The sequence below is a fragment of the Papaver somniferum genome, chromosome 9 (assembly GCF_003573695.1).
Source record: "Papaver somniferum cultivar HN1 chromosome 9, ASM357369v1, whole genome shotgun sequence".
In the NCBI taxonomy this organism is placed as follows: Eukaryota; Viridiplantae; Streptophyta; class Magnoliopsida; order Ranunculales; family Papaveraceae; genus Papaver; species Papaver somniferum.
The window spans coordinates 124,207,827-124,230,724 of NC_039366.1; the positions used below are offsets into that span (position 1 = coordinate 124,207,827).

At 37.7% G+C, this 22,898-nt stretch overlaps 2 protein-coding genes across 3 annotated transcripts; both read right to left on the reverse strand.

Annotated features, from left to right (window-relative positions):
- Positions 1 to 3,686: 3,686 nt before the first annotated feature.
- On the reverse strand, positions 3,687 to 5,361 carry LOC113312533 (cholesterol oxidase-like). Its single transcript, XM_026561281.1, has 5 exons — positions 5,098 to 5,361; positions 4,549 to 4,959; positions 4,318 to 4,471; positions 3,999 to 4,240; positions 3,687 to 3,878 (listed from the first exon to the last, which is right to left on the reverse strand). The coding sequence occupies exons 1-5, from the start codon at positions 5,359 to 5,361 to the stop codon at positions 3,687 to 3,689; spliced, it is 1,263 nt and encodes a 420-aa protein (XP_026417066.1).
- Positions 5,362 to 5,849: 488 nt separating this feature from the next.
- LOC113307699 (sorting nexin 1-like) lies at positions 5,850 to 10,463 on the reverse strand. Of its 2 annotated transcripts, none has more exons than XM_026556149.1 (11): positions 10,298 to 10,463; positions 10,079 to 10,210; positions 9,101 to 9,236; positions 8,487 to 8,620; positions 7,870 to 7,944; positions 7,241 to 7,400; positions 6,986 to 7,119; positions 6,836 to 6,904; positions 6,613 to 6,692; positions 6,389 to 6,449; positions 5,850 to 6,292 (listed from the first exon to the last, which is right to left on the reverse strand). In XM_026556149.1, the coding sequence occupies exons 1-11, from the start codon at positions 10,307 to 10,309 to the stop codon at positions 6,077 to 6,079; spliced, it is 1,209 nt and encodes a 402-aa protein (XP_026411934.1). In that variant the 5' UTR covers positions 10,310 to 10,463; the 3' UTR covers positions 5,850 to 6,076. The 2 variants fall into 2 exon arrangements, with proteins under 2 accessions (XP_026411934.1, XP_026411933.1); XM_026556148.1 differs by having other exon boundaries at positions 10,079 to 10,213.
- Positions 10,464 to 22,898: the final 12,435 nt, after the last annotated feature.

The window sequence follows — 22,898 nt, forward strand, 5'->3', positions numbered from 1 at the left end:
GAATCATTCGTTCCGCCTTCCCATTTTTAGATGAAGTGTGAGGACAAGAGAATCGAAAAACCAAGCCATTTGTTTGAGAAAAATTAAGAAAAGAGGAATTATCAAATTCACGACCCTTGTCGGATTGAAAACATTTTATATCCCGCTCAAATTGAGTTTTGACAAAAGAGCGAAATTCTAAGAACTTGGTATAGACTTGAGATTTTAGTTTTAAAGGATATACCCATAGATAATTTGTATAGTCATCCAACAAGATAAGGTAATAGCGAAAACCAGTCTCAACATGTACGGGAAAAGTCCATAAATCACTATGAATAAGAGAAAAATGAGAAAAAGTCATGGAATGTGATTCAAAAAATGGGAGACGAACATGTTTACTAACTTGACAAGAATGACAAAGTTTGGTAGACTGTTTCTTATTACACTGAATATAAGAATTGGAACGTAAATTATCTAGAATAGCATGGCCGGGATGGCCGAGGCGTGCATGTCAGATATCAGACGAGCACACAGCAAGAGACAGGGGAGGAGATGCGGATGATTTTGAAGGTGACACGACAGAGATGTTGAGAGGATAAAGATCCCCAGAGCTATTACATCGAAGAAGGATCGCCCTCGAACTCAAATCCTTCACAGAAAAACCAGATGGATCAAATTCAACGGACACATGATTATCAGTGGTGAATTTACGACGGAAACAAGATTTTTGATTATATCAGGGACAACAAGGGTATTTTTTAGGTGGAGAGTTCGGGAAGGGAGATTTATAGATTTAGTGCCTCTGGCTGTAACTGGGATGGAGTTTCCATTGCCAACTAAGATGGATTATACATTACTAGTGTTAAAAACAGTGTGTAGCGTACCTGAATCCGCAGTGATATGAGAAGTCGCACCAGTATCCATATAGAATGTATCATCAGGTGGCTGTAAGGTCATCGAGTTGTATGCTTGAGCAAAGTCAGTTGGCTGTAGCAGCTCGTTGGATGGAGCAAGGTAGGCTTGAGGCTGGTCGTAAACAGGGGGCCTAGGACGACTCTGAGCAGCAGAAGAGCGGCCATGTGTTGATCCACGTGGGGAGAAAGATGACTGCCAATGAGGAGCTGTTGGGTAAGGACACAGAGGAGCTTCCCAGTAAGAGTTCCATTGAGGGTAATACGCTGCTGGAGGTCTGTATGCTTGGCGGAATTGCTGCGGTGTTGGCAGTAGGGGTGGATCCATCGACGGAGAGGCTACTGTATGAACAGGCTGTGGTTGTCGAGGTCCGCGTTTGCCTGATCCTGAACGGTGACTACGGTGAGTCCCACGATCAGTCGATGAGGCTGTGGCAGCAAGAGCAGCTGATGACGACAGACTAGTTTGTTGTGCACGACGAATCTCCTCAGTGCGCAATTGAGAACGAGCAGCGTCAAAAGTAGGCATGGACTGTTGTATAAAGGATGCAACAGTGTTGTATTCCTCCGGGAGTCCATTGACAAGTTGGATAACCAATCGTTTGTCGTTCATGGGGAAATCAAGATCGGTCAGTCGATCCGACAACGATTTTAGTTTATCGCAATAGTCATCGACGCTAGCACAATCAACAAACTTTAGATTGACAAATTTACTTTCAAGGGTCGCAGCACGATTACCTTTGTTATCTTGAAAAAGCTTTTGAAGGTGATCCCAAAGTTCTTTAGCAGTTTTTCCCGATTTTAGAACCGTGAGCATTAGATCCTTGGCCATGGTGGAGAACATCCATTGACGGCAGAGAGCGTCTAGTTGTTTCGAGGTATTGGCGTCAATTTCTGTTGGTGTTGTTGATCCGTCGATGAGGAAAAGGAGTCCGTGAGCCTGGAGATGGAGTTCGAAGAGAAAAACCCACGATGAGTATTCATCTTGTTTGATTATCAAGAAGAATGGGGATTAGGGTTTTTATGTTATTGACAGTAAAAGCTGGATGCAGGGATTTTTTATCACCTGCCATGGATTTTTTTTTTTTTTTTTTTTTAGAAGAAGAAAATAGGGTTTGAAGAAGAAGGAGGATCTCTTTTAGGATGATACCATGATGGAAGGATAAACTTCCTTGAGTAATCCCTTAATCGGATTCTCAATATATATTATTATCATATGAAAGTCATTAACTACAGAGAATAATATCTTGACCGGAAATCAGGCCAATAAAGGAAATAATCTCTTTTACTTGCCAATATCTTCAATTGTGAAATTGTTTGACGGATGAAGTGGATGTAATCTTGCTTGAAGGAACCATGTTTCATATCCCTCTTCAACTAAAGTTCTGACCAGATCATTCGGTTCAGTCGGTAAATAAAAACTATCAGTAATGTACCCATTAATCAGTAGAACAGGATTTCTCTGCTTCCCTTGATTTTGTTCGCATTTCCACTGTCTACAACTTATAGTACACCCATCGGCTGGATAATTGACAGAAAGTACCCAATAAAAAACTACTTAACATTACAGGAAAGATTTTGAAGTTCGCGAGACTCTCATCTAGAGTACAAAACATTTGGAAATGAGTGTGTGAATTACCTGTTTGTATCTCATGAAGATCACTGGGAGGATAAGGTTTCTGCTCTAATTCCGATGAAGGTAATATGCATATAGGATTCCCTCGAGGTGTCTGTAAGATATAAGTTGTCCAGAAGGATTGTAATAGTAGACACACAAATCTTCCTTTCTTGTTACCTTCCAAGCTTATCAAGCTCTTTATGAGGTTGGCGAAAGTGAGACGTAGCTCGCCTTTTAAATCTACCATCTCCACTTTTGAATTGTTTCGATTAGTTTCCGTGAGTGTCACATGCAGTGTTGTCGTTTCTTTCCACCCGTACAACGCTAGAAGATATGGATTCATTATCTTCTTCCCAACATAAATGCATTCATCAAGCCAACTTTTATAAGAAAATTTAGAGAGTGAAAGGAGAATATATGCTGCCCTTGTTTTTGTCATACCTTGAGCCAGATGATGATGCGAGAATGAGATGGTAGTGCATGTATTGTGTGTAAGGAGTCTTGTTGTCAACTCTACACATATCAACTTCTCCATCGATAATATAAAGTTATCCTTCTCCACAGCTTTGAATACAACATATCCACCGACCCTTCCTCTAAGAAGTAAATGAGGTTCTTCTAAAGCTGAATTTGCTTCATGTGATTCCATGTTATTTCTAGAACTCATTTTCATTGTCAGATAAGCCTTGCATAGCATACCACCCAAATAACCAGTCATTGTCTCCTTTATGATGACTGCCACAGTTTCCAACTTCTGCCGCGTCCTCAGTATCTGATTTGCAGTTTCAGTGCTGGGAAGTTGAGGAGGGTGAGTAGAATTCTTGTGCCTAAGAACATCCTGAACTAGGCTTTGGCTTATATGCTCTGCAGCCGTAGCAATAGTAAGACACGGATTAATGCCAATAGAACATGGAATCAATGATGCGTCACATACGTAGAGGCCTGGATGCACTGCTGAAGGACAAGCGGGGTTAAAAACTTGACCGTTGGAGTTGCAAACGCCTTGGGAAGGATTTGTTGACGCATTGCACCCACCTAAGAGATGAACAGATGTGCTTCGATACCTTGACATGAAGAGAATTCCTCCTAATCTCTTAGTAAGTTTTTGAAGAGCTTGGATCTTTTGATTCAGTAGTGGATCATGTGGCGGATAAAAGGAAATATTATTTGTATTTTCTTCAAAGTGTAATTCTCCCATCACATTCGTCATGTCCCATAACATTAAGCACCATTTCTTGACTATCTTTTGCACACATCATGTGCTTCGTTTTGTCTAATAAACCTTGTAAGAACCAGTAACCAGTTGGCCATCCATAAGTTGTTATTCCCTTGAATAGCAGAGATGGGAAAGCTGCAGGAAGTACTGCACTCTAAAGATAAAGAGAGGGGGGGGGGATTCAGGTAGTAAAATCATTAAAACGCTTTCGGTTTTATTTGTGCAGGAACCAAAAAATTTAAGAATTTTCAATAAATGTACAGAAAGATTATACCTGGAAGGTGAACCCCAATGAAGAGGTGTATGATGAAGAAATTGATGGTCCTGGTCGATCTTGAAAAGGTATTTTTGAGAATTGCTCTTTATTGACTCCCTGACCATTCAGTGGAGCTGCACTAGCAGCAAGATAAGCTACATTATTCCCATTACAGCTGAACCCGTAACCAAGACGATCCGAGACTGTCAGTCCTCTTCTTTCTGACTGAAAAAGAAGCTTTTCTGTACCGAAGACTCCAGCTGAACAAAACATAATCTTGTTATTTTGCCATATGTATCTCACAGTAACTCAAAAGAAATACTGCAATAATACGTACCTGATATAATTACGAAATCAGCAGTAACATAATCGATGTCATTAGTGTAAACTCGCCATCTACGCTTTTGTTTTCTGCTAATCTCATTGCTACTTTCTTCCCAATATCTTACTAAAAATTGAGCCTCACATTCGGTGTTCATTATACAACCAGCCTGCATAAACAATGTCATAAGAAGAAACAAAAACATTAAGTGTAAACTAAAACTAGAGTGATCTAAAGATGAAGTACCTGAACTGCTAAAGCCAAATAATTCTTGTCTGTTGAATTCTTGGCATTATAAGGACATCCCGTCAGACAATTTCCACAAGCTAAACAGCTACCCATCTTCGTCGAAGATTGTGATTCTTCAGCATTGAAGTTTATGCTTAGCTTGAAAAAACTCGGGTAACATTCTTCAATTTCTTCTTCTACTATTTCCTTCATGACTTTGGCATTTGCAAATTCATTTGGAATACTTTGGGCTCTCAACATAGATGAAGCAGCTGCTTCAGAGATATCCCAATCCTGCTCCCATTCCTCTGGCCATTTTGGGCTCCGTCTTACACGAACTGGAGTTGGGATCATCACTCCAGCATTTATAAATGAGCCTCCACCTAGACCACAGGAAACAGCCGCTACCGAATCATCTTGTACGTGTAACTACATGTTTGCATAAGATAATAATCTTTTTTCAAATTGGTAATGAAAGATGATACCAACTGAAATAACAACAAAATCAAAGAATGGAAGCTAGAATTGAAGGAAATGAAAAAGAGAAGTACTAGAACTAGAGTGCACCTGAAACAAAGCATCTTTTGGGCCAACATTGACACCCAAATTCCTATTTTCCATTCTTAGTTCAGAAATGAGCTTCAAAGTGTTAGTTGGAAAGTCCTGAGCTTCCCATTTTCGTCCTTTTTCAATTAAACAGACTTCAACTCCAGCCCTGGATAACCGACAAGCGGCAACAGCACCACCATACCCTGACCCAATAACAACAGCATCATAACCAACTTCATCTCCATCCCCACACATCGTTACTTCACCATTTCCACACCCCATTTTCTACAACTGTGAAACTCGAAGAATTTGATCAAATTCAAACAATGATATTCAATGTTCTGCTGTTGGTTAAGAAGTTCCAAAACTTATGGACTTGGTTCTACGAGACTACAAACTTGACTATATATATTGGCGTTCGAATATTTTGCTTACATCAGAAAGATAAAAGTTATGCTCGTAGGCTATAGCGTTCATTCTCAAGACTGCCCCTATTTTGGCTGTCAAGTCTACATAATAAACACTGCGATAGAGACGTACGAACTCCATTGAATCTGTCCTCAGGTATACCCTGACTTCGAGAACTCAATGAAAGGGCTGGAGAAAAGAAAAGAAAGTCAAACACGACAAATCCACGCTGAGAAAAACGCAGTAGAATGTTTCTCAAACTAGACCAGGTCAATTCAATTCTTAGCCTAAGAATAACAAGAAAGCCCTGTGTCCATACCATCCTTTTGAGATCAAGAAAATTCAAAGCAACCAAGTCCATCTTAGAACTGTGTACATAAACAACAGTAAAACCATCATTAAACTGGCTGAAAGAATACACCCCAAGGAACCCCTGACTGACAGTTTAACAGATTTGAAACTGTGAGTTTTATTAAACCTGTACTGAATTCAAAATTACAATGAGAACTGAAGTTTCTAAGACTATTAACTCCAGATTTGTGTTTCATTTGTTTTCATTACAATTCATAACTACTTTTATCACTGAAAATCATGTCTGTGTGGGAGAACAAGCTTCCAGCTTAGGTAGGAGACTACGCCAGCCATTAGCAATCTCATTTGCAAGATGCGCCTGGCCTTTAGCAAGTTCATGGAAAGCAAGGCCCAAATCTAATGTCTTTTGCTCTTGAAAACGAACAATCTCTTCACTCATTAGCCGCACTATCGTCTCAAATTTTCTTGTTGCTTCTTCACCCTCTGCCTTCAACTGAAATAGATAATCCACATTAACCACATTGTTAGGATGGAACAGGTATCACTGTGGAAAACCCGTGATAACATAAAACTCAGTCTAGAAACTTACTTGGTGATATTCAATTTCTGCTTCTCCTACCTTGTCTGATCGAGTTAGCATCAGTTTGTCACTGCAAAGCACAATAGTGAAAATTATCATATAGGAATTCCAGAATTACTTTTAAAGAGTCAAGGTACTATTTGACTTGGGGATTACTATTTCCCTTTGCAAAGATGACATTTCTTTACAAAAATGAAAAGAAATAAAAGTTGAAGCAGAATTGGTAACCATACAGGTTTATCTCCTTCAGTTTTATTGTTTCAGCCAGTTCGCATTGGTGCTTGAAAGCACTGGCTCTCTCTCCCATTGTGGCCTGTTTAGGAAGCAGCATATGTATTATTAAAAGGAAACCCAAGAAATGAAACAGCTAAAAGATTTCAATCAGCTCCGACCAATCAACTGACGTATCGATTGTTCAGATGGTCCGGTTTAAAGAAACTGAAAGAACCAATTCACCTTAATAGATTGGACTGATCGAACATATTCTTTCAGAGGTTCTTCAAAATTCATCAAGAGATTGTATGCCTGCAGCAAAACAGAATCAGAAAACTAAAAACTAGATGCACAAAATTAAGGTAAGGACATCATGTTTGAGAGTGTTCATACCTCTTTCTCCAACCTAACTGACAGTGCTTCGGATTTCGTTCCAAGGTCTGTAAATGCCTTACCAAGTGCTTTTCCTTCACAAGCACCCAAAAGCTTGACCGCCTTGCCAAAGTCTGACAGTGTCAAACCTAACTCTGGAACAATAAAGACAAATAAATCATGTGAACACACAAACCAACCGGAACCATAAAATAGATTGCATAGCATCCGAATAGGAAAAGAAAAGAGAAGTTAATATTTTTGATGTGTACGAACCTCTGTGCCTCTTTACTAGACGGTAAGCATGTTTTTGTGCTTCCGCTAAGTGATCTTCAAGCTCAAAGATGTATCGCTTAAGTTTCTCATATTCAGGGTTTGACTCTTCCACTGGTTTTTCCTTTCCCATGATAACATCACTGACTTTAGATTGCACATCCTGTATTACCAAATATTAAAACTCATCAGCTAAATGCAGAATCGAGTAAAGGACTGCAGTTCTTGTTACAGCGGTTTCTCTATAGGATGTGCAGTAAGAGATGTCGCACGAAGAGATATTCTAATCAAGCAGAAAATGATTTTTATGTACGTAATTTATGCACCAAGAGCAGAAGAAATATCAGAAATAGAAGGAGGAAAAGAAAAAGGATTCTGAACAGATCTGAGATAATTTGGCAATTCGTATTGTCATATTTAGCAAAAACCTTGGGAAATCAAGGATATGAGAATGTTCCCCACCCTATAAATACACTGGTCCAAGACATACGATTTCAGGAACACCTATTTTAGTTGTATTCAAAGTCGGTAACTCTGTCATTTTAACTTCTAAGTTACCTTCTCAATAAAGGAAAAAATAATAACATATTTGTTCACTCTGTTTATAATTACAAATTACTGCGACAAGTTACCTTGAAAATTTGCATCAAGTCAGCCGGCTTCTTTTTGAAAATTCCAATCTCTTGAGACCTAGCTCTCTCCATTCTCTGTACAAAAATGGGAAACGAAATACAAGATAACATCAAATAAGTACAAAAAAAAAACATCGTAAAACACTAAAGATAACCATAGAGCATCCTACAGACATCAAGCAAACAAGTCCCCTGGTAACTTGCACGTACTGAATGATTTATAATTTCAAAAAATGAAAATCACCACGATTGAGATATAATTTTTTGTATTTTTAACCGTACGCATAAGATACATAACAATTGTAATTTTTGTTCAATTTGCATCTTACTGACTCCTAAGTTCTTATCTAGCTCTTCTGGGATCGGCTTAAGAAAGTTAATAACGAATAAACACGAGAGGAAAATTGAACAATGACACATTTTCTTTCAATCATCTGTTTATCTCTTCCATGGAATATAAGTACATTCTAAGGTCAGCGAATAGAAACTAGTTCCTTCATTTCCAACAAGCAGACTCATGATTAAAGGTTAACTAGACATGGCCAACACTTTTGAACTAGGGAAGACGATGTGAAAATAACTTGCTCTAATTCAGCTTTCCAGTTTTAGCATTTTACCTCTTCATCCACCTGCAAGAATGTCCTCAAATCTTCACTTTGCTGAAGATCAGGATGGGAAGCTATACGATTCACAAATATATCTAGAGCTTGACGTCGCATCTCAATGAACTCCGCACTGAACCGAAACTTCTCTGAAAATGAAGAAGAGCACATTCAGTCAGTGACATTGAAGAACGGCATGCTCACTTCAAACTCCAGTCAACCCATGTTTCCAGTATGTTGTCTAACAAGAAAAAAAAATGCTGGGTGCCTAAGAGAAATACTGAGACTAGGCGTGCACAAGACGCCGGAGGAAGAAACCAAGAAGCTATATCTGCTCATTCAGGTGCATCCAGCAGACTATATGGTTATCAAAAGCAACAGATCACTATATTGGGCAATAACCAAAAAACAGAAATTGAGTCTATATAGTCAACAACAACTGTATAGCATCAGCACACTGGGTGGGGAATGGACGGGGATCCTTTCCTGACTTCACCATCATTATGCAAGCATATTATATACTGAAACAGATTGTTTTATAACCAAGGAACGTATTGTAAATTACTCGTGCCGGCTTAAATTTAACTTATCGGGGAACAGGAGCATTTAAGAAGCTTCAAGCATGTTACCTACAGCACTCTTCTCAGGGACTGGAGGAATGAAAATTCCCTTGTATCTTTCAAAAAGTCTATCATGCAACCACACAAAATCACTATAACGGCGGATAACAATCTTCTCTGGCCCTTGATAGTCAGGGAAATTAGTCTGCACAAAGTCAAAATGTATTTCCAATATAGTCAGTCAATCAGGGAAATTAATGTGAACAGCGTAAACTTTGATGGGAACTGTTTTACAGATCCTTATTTGGAAGATGTGGAGAATGGTTGAACCTTTAAGATCTCCACAAGTTCTATTACTAACATGAATTTTTAATATGGCAACTAGAGCATAGCCACCTGGGGAAGGAATAATACTACTCCTATGTTTCGGGGAGTTCTTCCCATATGGTTGTTTCGAACCATAGGAGGGACTCAATGAACTCTTTGTATCTTTAACATTTTGATTATCGAAAAAATACCAACAAGTAATGAAGTCTATATAAGCACGAACCTAAAAGTAAAAAAGAACGCAGGGGAAATGTATTTATAGTCACCATTACAACAGCAAATATATTTTCCATCATTCAGTGGCAGGAATCTTTAAAGAAGTTCTTTTTTTTTTGGCATCAAATCTTTAAAGAAGTTATCATGCTGTCCTAGACTATACAACTTTTCAACTAGTATGTATGGTGAACAATGTACTACATCTGATCTTGATCTGTATCATCTACTAAAACATGTTCTTGCTCTCTTCCGGTGCCTTCTTTCGACAAACAAGGGAAACTATAGTTCAAAGACCTGTATAGTTCTGACATTTCTGTTCCTACACAAGATCCCCAAAACTACAAAGAATCAAGGGTTTTTGAATTCTTGGTAAGCAAGAATTCAAATTGATTAACCTAACACTAGTATAAACAGGATCTGATGATAATAAAATCAACTCAATACTAGGTTCTAACTTAAAACCCTAATTTGAAATCCCGAGAAAGAAAAAGATTAAGTGAGTACCTTAGTAATGACTCTGTAAGAGATGTAAGCTTGAACTCCATTTCCTAATTTAACAGGATCAGTAACAAAGACTGATAAAAATGGATGTGAAGATGGAGATCGAGGGCTTTGAATACTCCCCGAATGACTTCTCTGCTGTAAATTTCAAGAAAATCAATCTCAAATCAGAAAACAAAGGTGCATGTAATCAAAAGTATTATCAAATTTGATGAAATTTACCGTGGTATTCATGGTCCTGATGAAGAATTAGGGCACCGGTTTTATTTTGATCGAGTGGAAAATTAAGCGACTTCGTTGTCTGTGGAGACGTGGAAAAAGAGATGAACCTCTCCAACTGATTAACACTGGAGAAGAAGACGAATAAACGAGAAAGGTTGGTGCTTTAGGATTTTGGTCTAGTTGGAGCTAAAATACGCTCTTGTGTATTTGTACGCACGAGGTGATCCGGTTTTCTGATGTGGCAAGGCGTCGTTACAACAAAATAGGATACTAGCCAGGATTTGACCATGGTGGCCTGGTGTGAGTTGGGGCAACTTTTCCTAGATTGCAGCATATCTGTGGCAAGAGCAAGCATGCATGGCCCTGGTTTGGCTACCATTAGGGTTTCTACTTAAGCCTTGGTTATGGGAGAAAATAACAGCTATGAAGTTTGGTTCTATTTACCCGGACGCTCGGTTTTCGTTTAAAAATATTTGATAGAAATTGAGTATTCGACCGGTTAGGATTTGACCTTGACTGAGTTGGACACTCAATTTCCGAGATTATCATTAAACTTGCATAGGAACTCGCTCGTTTTTTACTTATAACATCAAATATAAAAGTTGTGAAAATAACTTGCTCAAATTCAAATAATTGAATTTAGGGTTTCTCACTAAAATAACAAGTTTACTAAACTAATAATCAGTACAAATTATTATTAATAAATCAAATTCGGAATTAAATCAATCAAATGAAACATGTAAGAACTTAGGATTCATTGATAGTAAGCTTCAAAATCTTAAAAATGCACTCTAAACTAAATTTTCTTATCTAATGTGGATTACTTCATCATTGGTTGGACCGTCAATGTCGATTATTCTTTTTTCGATAGACTCACTGAATTGGGTTAATCTTACTTATTAGATAACAGATTTCTCATGAGACTACCATCTAATCCATAAATACGTGAGACTCTTAAAAGCATTGAAAACTAGAGTGCCCTTGGACCCGAGGGATTCCAAGCAAGTTTTTACAAGAGTCAATGGGACATAATTGGTGATGATGTCTGCATGATGGTGACAAAATTATTTGAAACTAAAAGCATTCTATAGCAGATAAACAAGACCTACATATCTCTCATTCCTAAGAAGAAAAAGTCCATTTGTGCAGCTGATTACAAACCAATTAGTTTGTGTAATACTTTAGATAAGATCATATCAAAAACAATTCTCAACAGAATGAAGCCATTAATGGTGAAAATTCTTAATAAAAGTTCTTAAATATTTTGGTTTGGGGGCTCTAATATACCAATGCATTAGCACTACTTCATTATTAGTCATGCCCAATGGTTCATCATGTGAAGAATTTTCTCTTACAAGAGGCATCAGACAAGGTGATTCGCTTTCACCTTATTTATTTATTCTTGCCATTAAATTTCTTTCAAGGCATCAAATTGTTGCTCAACAGAACAGCTCCATAAAAAATATTAAAGTGGTTGCACAATTCCAGCTATTGATCTTTTTTTTTTCTTTTTTTGCAGATGACTGCTTGATTTTCACTCAGGAAAACCTTACTTCAATCAACAATCTACTGGAGTTACTTTACAACTTCAACAATCAATCAGGCTAAGTAATAAATGTTTGAAATGTCTGCAGTCCATTTCAGCAATACACTAAACCTGAGATAGTTGAAACACTGACTCACATCCTTGAAGTTAAAAGTATGAGTTATAGAGAGAATTATCTTGGCTCTCCACTTATTCTTGGTCACTCAAAGCAAAAATCTTTCAAAACCATCAGGAGTTTTTTTTGAAAACAGATTATCTACTTGGTCTTCCACTTCACTTACTCAAGCAGGGAGAGGAACTATGATCAAGCATGTTCTTAATTCAGTGCTAGTTTATCAAATGGGCGCTTTTAAATTACCTAATAATCTCATCTATAAACTTACATTTATTGAGAGGAAATTCTTATGAGATCATAACTCTAACAAAGGTACTAATCATTTTGCTTGGCATAAAGTGTGGAAACCAAAAGATATAGAAGGTTTGGCATTCAAAGATCTGGAAAAGCTTAACTTACCCTTACTCACTAAGTTAGCTTGGAGAATATGTATTAAATCAAGTTATCCCATGGTTCAAGTTCGTAGCAGTAGATACTTCAAAAATGGAGATATAATTCATTAAAATATTAAAACAAAGAACTGTTCTTATACTTTTAATGGTATTACAAAAGGTCTTCGTATTGTTCAATAACATTACTTCATGGAGATCAATAATGGCAAGAAAAATAGAATTTGGTTGGATAGACGGATGTCTGACATGGATCATCGGCCTACTCCAAACAGTGGTACTTTCAGTTCTATGAAGAAGTTGCACAACTACTTATACTTTCAGTTCCAAGCAAAGTGTTTTATTCTATGGGCAGTGTTAATCCATAAAGTTTTTCATATTGATGAGTTGACAGTTATCTCATTGACTTGAACCTCTATGTTGCACAAAGTTAACATCTTGTATGTATTTTTGACTGGGAATTTCTCATCTTTTGAAGGCATCCATATCATGAGATCCTCATTGGTATAGGCAACATACAAATTCTGTATTCTTGCTGAAGTACCAACATCAAAAAATACCCATGCTTCAATCATCAAAGTATGCAACCACTTTTCTTCATCATTATATCTACAAAAGAGATACTTTCATTTATATTAGGTTGAACATCCAAGATTATCCTTCCCCATACTAATGATAATAATGGCAATTGTGGTAATTAAATGGTTTTTTGTGGGTTTTTATTGAAGGTGGTTTTGGAAATAAACTTAAAAAAATTACTCTTTCGCATACTTGCCTTAAAAATTGTGCAAATTGGAAAAGTAACTCTTTTCCAGAAACGGAGGGAGTAGCATTTGATGTTTGAATGTAGACATGCAATAGAAGTTTGGAGAAGCATCAACATCAACATTGATGTTGTCATAAATAAGTTATTGTAGAGAGTATCTCTTAACACATACAATTAGTACATAAAATTCATTATCACTTATATTCTCATATGCATGATGGTGATCAAAATTTGCTTATGTGTAGCAGTAACATAAACTCATAATGGAAACCACCTTTAGAGGGAATTCTTAAGCTTAATGTTGATGCATATTTTGACCATGCAACTAATCAACTTGATAAGGAATTGTTTTGCGTGATGATACAGGTGCATGTCATGGGATCAAAGGATGTTTTGCAAATAGAGTATGGATCTAAAAGCAGGGGAATACACATGGTTGTGTGTGAAGCCTTATCGTGGACAAAGGAAAAACAACTTTCAAGGATTCATGTTGAAGCTGATGCAAAAGTGGTCATACAATCTATCACAGATATGTGGGACCACTGTGAATCATGTTCTGTAACAACATAATCCTAAAGATATGTGGTAATATGGAACCCTATAAAGAGGTGGGTTACTCTCTTTTTTCACCGGGTTGCATAGGTAGCAATAGGTAGGGCTTATGTCACACCTCTTTTTATCATATTATCAACAGTTGGTAATGCATTTTGAATAGTAAACCAAGTAAGAATTTGTATTGTAGTAGGAACATATGACGAACCCATACGAATTTCAGAAAAATAGATATTGGAGTTGATCGATTCTTGCACATCTATTGATAGAAATATTTTATAGTAAATTCATAGGGAAAATTGTGTATTACATGGTCTTCTGCCTGTTAATGCTGTCAAAAGAACATTGAATTTTCCTTTTTCTTCTTTATCTGGATTTTTTTTTAACATGAGTTTTCTTCTAAACAATGGGACTTCCCACCTTGTCAAATTTGTTTTTAACAAGTTTAAATGTTCTACGAAAAGAGAAACATGATGATATATATCTGATTTCCATTTGTCATAGAAAAACTTAACTACAAACCCGTTATTTTTTGAAATACCGTTCACATATCTATTTCTTTGAGGTTTCATTGTCTCCTTAGACTATAAGTCATTCACTCCTGACATTATGTTTTGTTGCACAATAGTTATCCATATAGTTATTCATTGTATACCTTCAATTTTATCTTGCAAGCATAACTTTATATGTGTGTCGTAATCTTATGAGAAAGATCAACCATCTTCTTGGATCTATACAACTTGTCTCATGCTACTCAACATTTTTTTTTATTGTTACCTAGAGCCCAAAAAAAAAATCCTTCATTATCTTGATCATTTTCTTTTCAAACCCCAGTGACATTTGGAATAAAAACATAAAATACACCAGCAAGCTAACTAAAATACTATTGATTAGTGAGATCCTCCATGCTTTTATGAGAAATTTTTTCTTCCAAATGACAAGCTTCTTCTGGAACTTTTCAAGTATCACATCCCAGATTAAAAATTGCCTCAATGTTGAACAAGAGGCATACCCAAGTATTTCACGGGAAACTTCTCAACTACGCAATTTAATATTTTTACAAAATCCAAAATCTTATGACTAGCGCAAATGCGCACCTGAGCTTTTTTCCACATTGTTAGTGAACTGATCGGTTGAACCCGCCAAGCGTTCGTATGTCAAGATTGGTTGCCATATTTTAGTATCAAACTCAAGGTCGCTTGACTAGATTACTAAAGTCAACTTCTTTAGGCTGGACTAGGAAGTCATGAAATGTTGATACATACAAGTATTACTCTGAAGACCTGGAGAATCCGAAGACGTATCGACATCAACAAACACATCATCCTTCTGCTCGAGGTTAGTAATACAAGTGTTTGTACCCTAATACTTCACACCAAAAATGGGCTCACTTAGACCTAATATAATCCTCATATTAGCCAAGTATGGCCAAATTTAGGCCTTGCAAGCACTCTATGTACAAGGCCATGTGCAAGAAAGTTTCAAATCAGCACACAATAACGTCAGCATGATGTCAGCGACAGTGACGTCATCATGGAAGTGACTAAGTAGGAATATTCCGTTACAGTTATGACGGCGTCAGAATATTCAAGAATATTCAGTTACTGTTTTAACGATGTTAGCATATTCTGTCAAGAAGGGAATATTCCGTCAACTTCAATAACACCGTTAGCACACGTCAAACATACGCATCATCGTCTTCTCTGGAAACGGTAGTACAAGCAGTTGCCGTCGACGGCAGTCTTATCCGGTGATGGTAGCAGCAGCAGTTTCCGGAGACGACGGTCTTCTCCGGCGTCGGTAGCAGCAACAGTTTGCCGGCGGCCATCCCCGACGGCTCATCCTGGAGGCTTTTCCCGGCGTCCGGCCATCTCCGTCCGACATTGGTGATCCCGTGCATTGCTAAGTAAAAACGCTTCAGTGGTCCCTGGATGTTTACGCCCCACTACGTTGCACTAACGGATATTTACCCCCAGCTAGCCGAACTGAGTCGGCTCAGTGAAACCGAGTTGCTAGTTGAGTCGAGCCATTGACTCGCTGGTTATTTCAGCGCACGTTCATTTGGCTTGCGGATTGTTACGCCCCCCTGTGGGCTTAGGCAAACTATTCTTCTTGGGCTTGGAATTTGTACTCATTTGTTTGGGCCAACCCTTTGCACCATTTTGCTTGGTTAATTCCATAACCTTACAGGAAGTTTCTGGAAACATCTAGAAGGGTTGCTAGCCAGGTCATGCAGGGAATGTTGTTGAGTATGTCAGGAGGCATGCAGGGCCAATTAGTGCAATTTATGCCAGGAGTCAAATTAAGAGGATTCAACTCACCTCGAAATTAGGGTAAGACCCTAATTCGCATCATATAAATACAGGGTTTCACAACCTAAAAAGGTAAGCAATCTTCTCTAGACAAAACACCTGTGAAAACTCTAGCTAACTTAAGCATCAGAGAGTTTTTTGCAGGTACCCAAAAAAAACAAAACAAAAAAAACAAAACAAAAAACAGAAAAACAGTTCACGTGAAGAGAAAGGCAGTGTTTATATCATCAATTCAATCACTGTTTGAGGTAGAAATATTTTACCATTCAAACATTGGTGCCGACCAAGGGGAATCGAGAAAAGATAATCGTGCTTTTCCAAATCGAGCTATGTGTTAGAGCATTGCTCAGTCGAACTCGCATGTGTTTCTATCTCAAGCATGTTTGTCAATGTTAGTGATCAAAACTGTAAGTCTTGATTTCTAGCCTATATAGCTAAAGGTCTCGGACTAGGATAAAAAGTTTAGTTGAGCTCAAGACTCCGTGGCAATCATCATACAAGACGAAGGACTACTCAAGGAACTGGTGGATCTTCATCGACTAAAAGGTATATGGAGACTTGAACTTATCTGTCACTCAAAAGTCTATCTACTCTATCTCTTATTTTTGAGACAAAAGTCGTTTTGACATATAGACTTTCATTATACACATTTGCTATTTCGAGTCGAGTGTAACTCGCCTATCTATTTCTCGAAATATGTGTTGGTAAGCTTTCGCTTTAGCCAAATTCATCTTTACCTAGTGACGAATGTCATATTATGTTTCAATCACTTTGGAAATTTCTCTGGGTCTATGAATAACGGCTATATAACGTCCTCTGAGAATGTTTTAATGATTGAAATGAGAGTTTAGATTACATAACCATTGGTAGGATATAAGCATTGTTGTGGAAACACATATATGTATAAGTCTTTATTCCTTGAATCAAAGTTTGCGAACTTTGTTGATCAAGAGAAACGGAATGTGGCATGAGCCAAGTCCGCGAACTCAGTCCGCGAACTGGCGGAAGTTCTCGACCCGAGAAATTTTGCTGGAGTTTGTGAACTCCTTTCGTGAGCTTAAGTCCGCGAACTTGAGCAGGTTATATCTAAAATCGGTTGTTCTTTAACTCATGTTTATATAAACTAAGAAATGCTTTTGCAAACCGTGGCTATAAAGTTCATGAACCTATTCGAGTGAATCAAAACGTTTTTTCTTCGATTGTGTCTTGTGTAGTTACATAAGATCTAAGAAATTGAAAAACTCTCTAACTAGTTCATTTGAGTCATTTGAACTAGTTATGGTGAAGAAGAATATGGTGGATATGAAAGCAATCATATGGCTAACCATTTGGTTAACTATTGTTGGACCAACACATGTCAATGTTTGGGAACGGTTACATAAACCCAAAATTGGACATTTCATTTGTGTGTAACAAGCTAAGTTTTCGATCCAACGGTTGAGAAATATTAACTTGAATCTAATCAGGTTTTCATCTAACGATGAATATTGAATGCTTTGTTACCAAGCTAACATTGATTGCAAACCCTGATTTGAAAGACTATATAAAGGAGAAATCTAGCAACTGGGAAACCTAATCCCCACACCTCACGTGTGATACTAGTTGCATAGATAGATTCGATTCTCCTTTAACCTTTGGTTTCTTCTTCTAAAACCAGGTTAACGGCTTAAAGACTTCATTGGGATTGTGAAGCCAGACCGATACTACTTTTCTTGTAGTTGTGTGATCTGATCTTGCATCTTCTATCTTTACGAGTACGATTGTAATAATTAGCTCGATATTTATATCTCCGATAGGCAAGATAGAAAAGTAATCACCAAAAACTTCGTCTCATCGTTTGTGATTCCACAATATCTTTTTTCGCTGCGTCGATTATGATTATTGTGAGGTGATTGATAATACTAGGTTGTTCTTCAGGAATATAAGTCCGGTTTATCAATTGGTTCTTGTTCACCTTGATTTATCAAAAGACGGAACAAAACTCGTAGGTATATTCGTGGGAGATGGATTTATCTATTACCGTAGACTTTTCTGTGTGATACAGATTTATTTATTAAAGTCTTCGACTTTGGGTCGTAGAAACTCTTAGTTGTGGGTGAGATCATCTAAGGGAATCAAGTACGTAGCATCCTGATGGGATCAGAGACGTAGGAGCATAACTGTACCTTGGATCAGTGTGAGATTGATTGGGGTTCAACTACAGTCCAGACCGAAGTTAGTTTGGAGTAGGCTAGTGTCTGTAGCGGCTTAATACAGTGTGTGTTCAATCTGGACTAGGTCCCGGGGTATTTCTGCATTTGCGGTTTCCTCGTTAAAAAAATTCTGGTGTCTGTGTTATTTCTTTTCCGCATTATATTTTGTTATATAATTGAAATATCACAGGTTGTGCGTTGTTCAATCAATTAGAATATCCGACCTTTTGGTTGTTGATTTAAATTGATTGACACTTGGATATTGGTCTTTGGTACCATCCAAGTTATCTCTCTAGTATTTGATAAAGACTCGCAGATTTCTATTTGCTTGAGTATATATCAAATCGAGAGATTGAGATATAAACTCTTTGATATACTTTTTATCTAGATTGAGTCTGACTGTCTAGTTGATTCTCTCGAAAGTATATTTGAGTTTGTCCATACAGATTGCTAAGTGAAATATTGGGTGTGGTTGTTGTACCCCTACTTTTTCACTATGGTAGTAGTCAAATAAACTGCGCGAAGGGTCGATTCTGTTAGCAATCCTCGACAGCACACGAGACGCGAAGCTGAAAGGCACGAGATTGAGGTTAAGTTAGCACCAGCAATACCTACTGGAAACATACAGGGTCGAGATCGTGTTCGTGACAGAACCACAGATCGTGGTCAGGATCGAGATCGTGTTCGTGACAGAACCCTAGATCTGAATAATCAGAGAAGCGAAAAAAGACCGATGATCGAAGACGAATGGATGGATGTTGAATCCATACCTGGTGGAGAAAACTCACGAGTTCGAGCAGATAGAGGGCTTGTATTCGGCATCCCGTCAAGGAGGAATAACGATTGACATGACCTGCGAGATGGATGGTGTGAAAATGGAAAACACACAAAAACTCTTGCAAGTATACAAGGCCAATTTTTAGTATAGAAAGTAAGAATGGGATCAGTCCACAGGGAGTGGGAGCATACAAGAAATTATCCTAAGCTATCAATGGGTGCAAAGCACTATGGCAGTGAGCAAGGCAAGGTAATATGGCAGATGCAAAGAACCAAAACAGTTAACAAACCAAAGCAGTTAACACAAGATGGCAAAACAGCAAAGATTAAATGGCAGAGGATATAAAATAAAAATAGCAGGGAACCAAGGATGTAAGCCAAGGGCAGGGGGAGTTTGTGCACTGATTTCAGTGCACAACAGCTACAAATTGCAAGAAATTAAACAAGCAAAACAGGTAAGGAGATAAACTGAACAGGAAGCAAAACAGAACTGAATTTAAGTGACTGTAAAAGGGATTGTGGCTAAGCTAAGGCTTAGAATCCACCTTTGTGTCCTAGCCAAGCAGTGTGATCCTAGGTTGAGTTGAAAATCCTATGCATACATCTAGAATGGGAGGAAAACTAATTTGCTCACTAGTTTGCCCCTATCATTGACTGTCTTTTGACAGAACAATCAATCACAGGCACTATGAGCATTAATCTCTTCCCATTGCTCAATCAAAACATACATCAGGATAACTATCCTAGCAATTCACCATTTGACAATGCACTAGGCTTCATCTGAGCCTCATCCTAATGCAGTTTAGCTCATGCTAAACTTGTGAACAACAATAAACATCATACAGGATAATTCAAACAACACACACATAACATTCAAAATAATCAACTGTGATAAAGGGACTGAATTTGAAATTGTAATTAAAATTTCTTCAAATGTCTACTGGCTAGTCCAGAGATGCCGAATTTTACAACCCTAACACCCTTTTATAGTTACAGCCAAAAAAAAACTAAAATCCCCAAATCAGTGAAATTAGGGTTTTACAAAAAATCCTTACCTAATCTCTGAAAACGATTGATAGCTCTCACCCATGCTTCCTTGTCGTCTGCTGATACTACCCATGCCTTCGATTTATTCTCTAACCTCACCTATTTCATCAACTCCTAACCTAGGGTTCCTGTGAGATGAAACGATTAGGAGGTGATGTAATAAGTGGCTAGAAAAGTAGGTCTAAGTGATGATGGCTCGAGTGGTGATGGTTGAATGATTTGGGGGGAGAATATGGTGGAGTGATTTGGGGGAGAAGATGGTGGTGATGGAGACAGCGTCGCTGTTTCAGAAGAGGGGAAGAAGGAGATGGCTCGATGGGTTTTGGCAGAAGGGTGCGTTTGGTGCGGGTAATAGGGTTAGGTTGCTTAGGTGTTAAACGGGATCATCAAATTTGATGTTTTGTGAAGGGAATCCGTGGGATGATAACTTCTGAAACGGATCTAACGGCGAGATGGAGACAGATTATGAGCGACCGTTGGATGCAAAAATACAACGAAACTAACGGCTCAAGATGGAGTTAGGTGCTGTAGTGTTGGTAAGGTGCATCGAAATCTGATGCATGATGACGCAGCGGCCGTTGGATGATGGAATGGATCCAATCTTACGGTTAAGAAGGAAAACGGGTTTGGGTATTGAATTTTGGGTTTAGGATATGGATTTGGGCTTAGGAATTGGATTTGGGCTTAGGTAATCTTGAGCCCACTTCTTCTTTAAGAACAATTTCTTCCTTTTTAAGCCCATTTTTATCCTTGAGTCTTCCATAACACATTCTTCACTTCTTTTCCGCTAGAGATTCCACCGGCTTTCTCCCGTGTCTTTACTCTTTTGGCTCCGCAACTCATCTAGTCTTTATTTGGTACCTAAAAATACAAAATTAATTAATAAAAATATTTATTCTTGAGAACAATGAAAATACAGAATATGGGATAAAATGTAGAATTAATGCACAAAAGATGAGTTAAATGCCAAGAAAAATATATAGAAATATGCACTTTTTAGCACTCATCAAATACCCCCAAACCTGAATTTTACTTGTCCTCAAGTAAAACAAAACTAAGGAAATCCTACATATACCACTGTCGCTGGTCTCTCGAATGCATTTAGCATATGCACTAAGCCTTTTAAACCACTAAGTGTCCCTAGTGGACGAGTTAAGTCTCGTGAAGGTTTGCTTAGAACGTACCTACAAAGTTCTAGGTCAAAATATAAGCTCAGATTCCATCAAATGTAACATGTGCAAGTCAGTTTAAGCTCACAGCAAAATGGAGATGTCAATCTAGCTATCAAAGGCACAATCCTAGCACTGATAACAAATAAAGACATGTGATAAGAGTGTAAAGTGTATCTACACATGTGTAAATAAAGATCGGATGTTATGACTACTAATCACCAAGAGATAGTTTCTCAGGCTAAGAACCAAGGTCGAAATCTAGCTAGCTGTCCGGACTTTACGAGAATTGTGAATGAGTTGGAGGTATTTCACAATTACTTGCGTTGTACATCAATGGCATACACCCTCCTTGCTTATTACAATGAAACAACAAAATGACTATTTACATGACTCTTATTTACATTGACTACTCTCTTTTTTTTTGGAACAAGAGAGATGATGATAAATACTTGATTGATTTTTTTTTTTTTTTTTTTTTTTTTGAATATATACATCTTTTTTTTTTTTTTTGAAAGGAAACACTTTTGATATATAAAAGGAAACAAAAATTACATGACACTTTGCAAGAGGTAGCCCTTTTTGATGCACCCAGTTAAATTCGATGGTTGTCTTTCTTAATGTAACCTCCACCTTCTATCCCAACCAACCAAAGAACAAGCTAGTCAAGTTTCGTTCAGTATTCTAAAGTGATTGGCAATCGTAACTTCCTAAAACACCTTGAAGATCGAGGCTATACATGTATTGGTAGATCGTGCGCGTGCAATTTCTTATCACTATGTGAATTGTGCTAGAATCAGGGTGCCTAAATATCTAGACTAAGACTCCTAATAATTACATATTTGCACAAGAGTCAACATTTCAAGGTAAATGAGCTCCATTTTTATGTTTTTTTTTTTCAATTTTTAATTTTTATTTTGATTTTTCAATTTTTTTGGAATTTTTCAATTTTTTCAAAAAGATGGAGTTTTGTTTTCAATTATGGCATATTATCGTGGTATCTACTCTATACCCCCAAACCTAAACTAAACATTGTCCTCAATGTTTAAAATATGGAAAGAATTAAAATACAACATATGGAAAGGGACATGCTGAGTAGAGTAAAAGGAGAGAGAATACCCGATTTCGGCGAAAGCAGAATTAAAACTCCGTTATCCAAGGCAAAACTCCAACATATTCGGAGTCACAATGGATGAGCACAAAATATATACAAAAGGAAATTTAACTAACACATTATCTACAAGAAAATTTGGTTTTTAATGGGATTGGACTTTTTGGGAAAAATTTGGTTTTGTCGGGAGTGAAAACTTTTTGGTTATTTAGGGAAAGAGTGGACCAGTTTAGTCCACATAGACCGGGTCCTCCAGGTTGGTTGTTTCAATGTCGGGTGGAAATGGCTCAAGGAATGGCTTTAATCTCTGCCCGTTGACTTTGAAAACGTTCTTGTTGGAAACATCCTCCAGCTCTACAGCTCCATGAGGAAAAACTGTGCGTACTAGGTACGGACCCTTCCATCTGGAACGCAGTTTTCCTGGAAAAAGATGTAATCGGGAGTCATACAGCAAGACTTTCTGACCAGGAGTGAAGGATTTGCGTAGAATACGCTTGTCATGAAATATCTTCATCTTCTGCTTATAACCTGGCACTGTCATAAGCCTCATTTCTCAATTCTTCCAACTCGTTGAGTTGAAGTTTCCGTTGAATTCCAGCTTCGTCCAGAGAAAAGTTCAGTTGCT